At 50.1% G+C, this 2,998-nt stretch overlaps 1 protein-coding gene across 1 annotated transcript in view; it reads right to left on the bottom strand.

The window, feature by feature from the left end:
• Window positions 1–349: 349 nt before the first annotated feature.
• The window catches only part of NCALD (neurocalcin delta), a 49,226-nt gene continuing 46,577 nt past the window's right edge, over window positions 350–2,998 (bottom strand). The window contains exons 3-4 of the mRNA XM_009572078.1: window positions 1,184–1,289; window positions 350–889 (exon numbers count right to left, since the gene is read on the bottom strand). Of these exons, the coding sequence (XP_009570373.1) occupies window positions 792–889; window positions 1,184–1,289 (204 nt within the window). The 3' untranslated portion in view covers window positions 350–791. The remainder of the gene's footprint in view (window positions 890–1,183; window positions 1,290–2,998) is intronic.

The following is a 2,998-nucleotide window of genomic DNA, read 5'->3' as shown; positions in this document are numbered from 1 at the left end:
TCACATTCAACATGTATCTCCCTTAAATTCATTGTCAAGACCCAGTTTTCCATATCTGTGTCTGCCTTTGCTGATCCCAAACAGCAAGAGGTATCGTCAGTTGTGAATTTGGGGATCAGGATTGCAAACTGCTGAATTTTCAGATAAAGCCATGTGAAATCAACCACTGTAAACCTAGGAAAAACTGTCCATCTTTGTTTTTTCCCTTCTCCTTCACAACCTGGAAAATGTTCACAGCATTGAAACAATGAGGCTTAGGAGCAGGGGTGCAGACGATACATCCCACACCCGTTTTGCATTTCGTACTCCTTCCTGATCCTGTCTTTGACTTTAACTGGTGCCTCCTGGACAGGAAAGGAGGTTCCAGGTGAATCCGACCCCACCCATCACAACCCCTTTGGTTCAACCCCCACTACACTTCCAGGTCCTGCGGGTGAATACTCAGCTACTAAAGCAGCAATCTAAAAATCTGTCAGTGTGTCTTGCTGCCAAGGGTTTTGTTGTTGGTTTCCTCCTTCTCAACGCGTACTTTCCAAAACACATTAAAACAAAAAACAAAACGAACTCTTTAAAACAATGATAACACCACAATATCTGTTTAAAACAGTACTGCCCGTGCTCTGGACAAATTGTTAAGAGCAATTCAGCATTCTTATAATTAATCCACAACAAAAGAAGCTATAAAATGCCACAAAAGAAGGCATAATTGGCCATACAGAGGCAACACTACCATGAATGTTGTTTGGCAAGGAAAAAAAAAAGCAGATACATAATTCATCCAAAGAACAGGTTCAGAACTGCCCGGCGCTGCTGGGATCACACTGCAGGAGACGGACTATGGATGGATCGCTCTTGGCGCCTCGGATGAACTCTTCCAGAGAGAGCTTTCCTAGAACAGAAACATGTTTGCTCAGCGCACATGGTGGGTTGCAGCACACCTGCCGAGCCTCTGACAAGCACGGTGGAAGGAAGCTGGGGGAGCCCAAGGAAAAACCCTGGGAAAGCAACCCAGCAAGGCAAAGCCCTGCCTGCCTGCACCCCGCTGGCTGTGGACAGCGGTGGCTTTGCCTGGGTGGCTGAAGGAGAAGTGGTGGGTTTGAGGGGTCGCCCCATGTGGGTAGGACACCCCAGCCACCTAGCATGGGGGCAGAGGTGGCTGCCCTGGTGCCTGGAGGGTGCCTACCGTCACGGTTGGTGTCCATCTGGCGGAAGATCTTCTCTGTCCTCTTCTCTGGTGTCGACTCATCTTCCGGCATCTTCATTACAGAAGAAACCATCTTATAGATTGCCTGTGTGATATGACAGGAGCAAAGAGCTGGTAAGAAACACATTATCATAATGCAGGGGTATGATTGTCTCCTGGTGACAGAAACAGGCAGAAAATATCCCAGGAACATCAGCTGGGACCTGTTGTCCGGATGCTGAAGGGAGTCGGGTGGCACCAGTGCATGCAGCTGCCCTCTTCAGTGGGACACTCATTTATGAAATACTGTGTTTCCTTATTTAGTCATGGTCAAACACAATCTGGGTTTGGACCGAGGTTACATTTTTCCTTATTAAAACAGTCTTCGGATTAATTTATCACTTGTACAGCACGTTAGGCACTGGCAGCTCCCGGTGCCTGGGGGAATGGTAAGACCACACTGTGGCGTGGCTCCGTGCTTTGGCCACCCAGCCCCTGTTCTCACCGCCCTCGTCCCCTCACCCTGCCTTTGCTTCCCCCCATCTCCTCTCTCTCCTCCCTTAGTCAGCATCCTTCCCGCAGGGAAGGCAGTGACTCACTCCCTGCGTTTGCTGTGTCTCACAGATAATGAAGACTTGACCAGCAACAAGGGGACCTTTTCCTTGGGGATTGGTGTGCGTACACAGCTGAAAAACCCCATTCACAATTTGTTCCACAGAGAGCAATGTTCTGCTCCCACATGGCGCTTGTGCCACCCATAGCTATTCTCTGCACAGACAAATCCATTAGTCACGTACGGTATTAGCTGCCCTTAAAAAAGAGGTAATGTTAATTTTAAAACAAGGATGAGTATTTGTCTCGGAACTGGTTATCCAAACGTTCCCTGCAAATGTGTGCATGCGGTACCAGTAAAGAAGTGTTTTCTGTGTCAGATATCTTTATGGTGCCACCCAGCTGGGAGAACAGCAGCAGCCAGACGGCTGCGGGGTGGTGGCCTCAGGGGAGCATTTGGAGAAGCAACACATCCTAGCCCAAAGCAGCCCAGTTGCCCTGGTCCGACCAGCTCCTTCTGCTTCCCCTTGCAGCTCGTTGGCCTTTGGCTGACGGGCGCTGCACTGGGCAGTCACTTTGCCCTCCAGCCCTGGTCTGTAGATGTGGATCGCTTTCTTCCACAGATTCAAATTCTTGTTTCCCCCCCAACATGGTGTCTGCAGCCGGTCAGTTGATAACTTAGTGCAGATGTTGCTTTAGCTGTTTGTTCTCCGCTTCCTCCTGCTCTGGGAGGGGGGTCCTTGGCGCAAGCCCAAGATCGCTCACTGGATCTCCCCTCTCCCCTTTTCCCATTCATGAAGGCACTCTGCCTACCATGCTCCTATCATCTGGCCCAGGGTCCCCAAGGGATGGCTCCAGGAACGTGACAGCACAGATTCACCAACTGGAGGATGCCGGTAAGCAGCACAGACATTTTACACTCAGACTAGGGAGGACCCGCTTCCTTGGCCGTCTTGCTGACTTCTCCTCTGTCAACAGCTCACCTTTCACATCTGCTGGACTTCAAATAACTTAAAGAGTTACACTCTGGGAAAGGCATTTGTCTGTTTAATTAATTATCCATCGCTTATGCTCTGCGCAGTCAAACATCTGCTCCCTGAGTTATGTCACCAACACTGTGGCCGCAGATCTCCTGGTCTGCCCTCCGGTGAGCCTGTAACGCCGGCTACGGACCCGAACAGGGGAATAGAGGAGAACATTTCAGCATGAACAGCTGCTGGCTGAATGGAAAAGTGGTGGGCAGCCTTTTAATCGTCATCATCG

The sequence above is a fragment of the Fulmarus glacialis genome, unplaced genomic scaffold, assembly GCF_000690835.1.
Source record: "Fulmarus glacialis isolate BGI_N327 unplaced genomic scaffold, ASM69083v1 scaffold11292, whole genome shotgun sequence".
Taxonomy (NCBI): domain Eukaryota; kingdom Metazoa; phylum Chordata; class Aves; order Procellariiformes; family Procellariidae; genus Fulmarus; species Fulmarus glacialis.
This window is presented reverse-complemented; position numbering and strand designations above follow the sequence as displayed.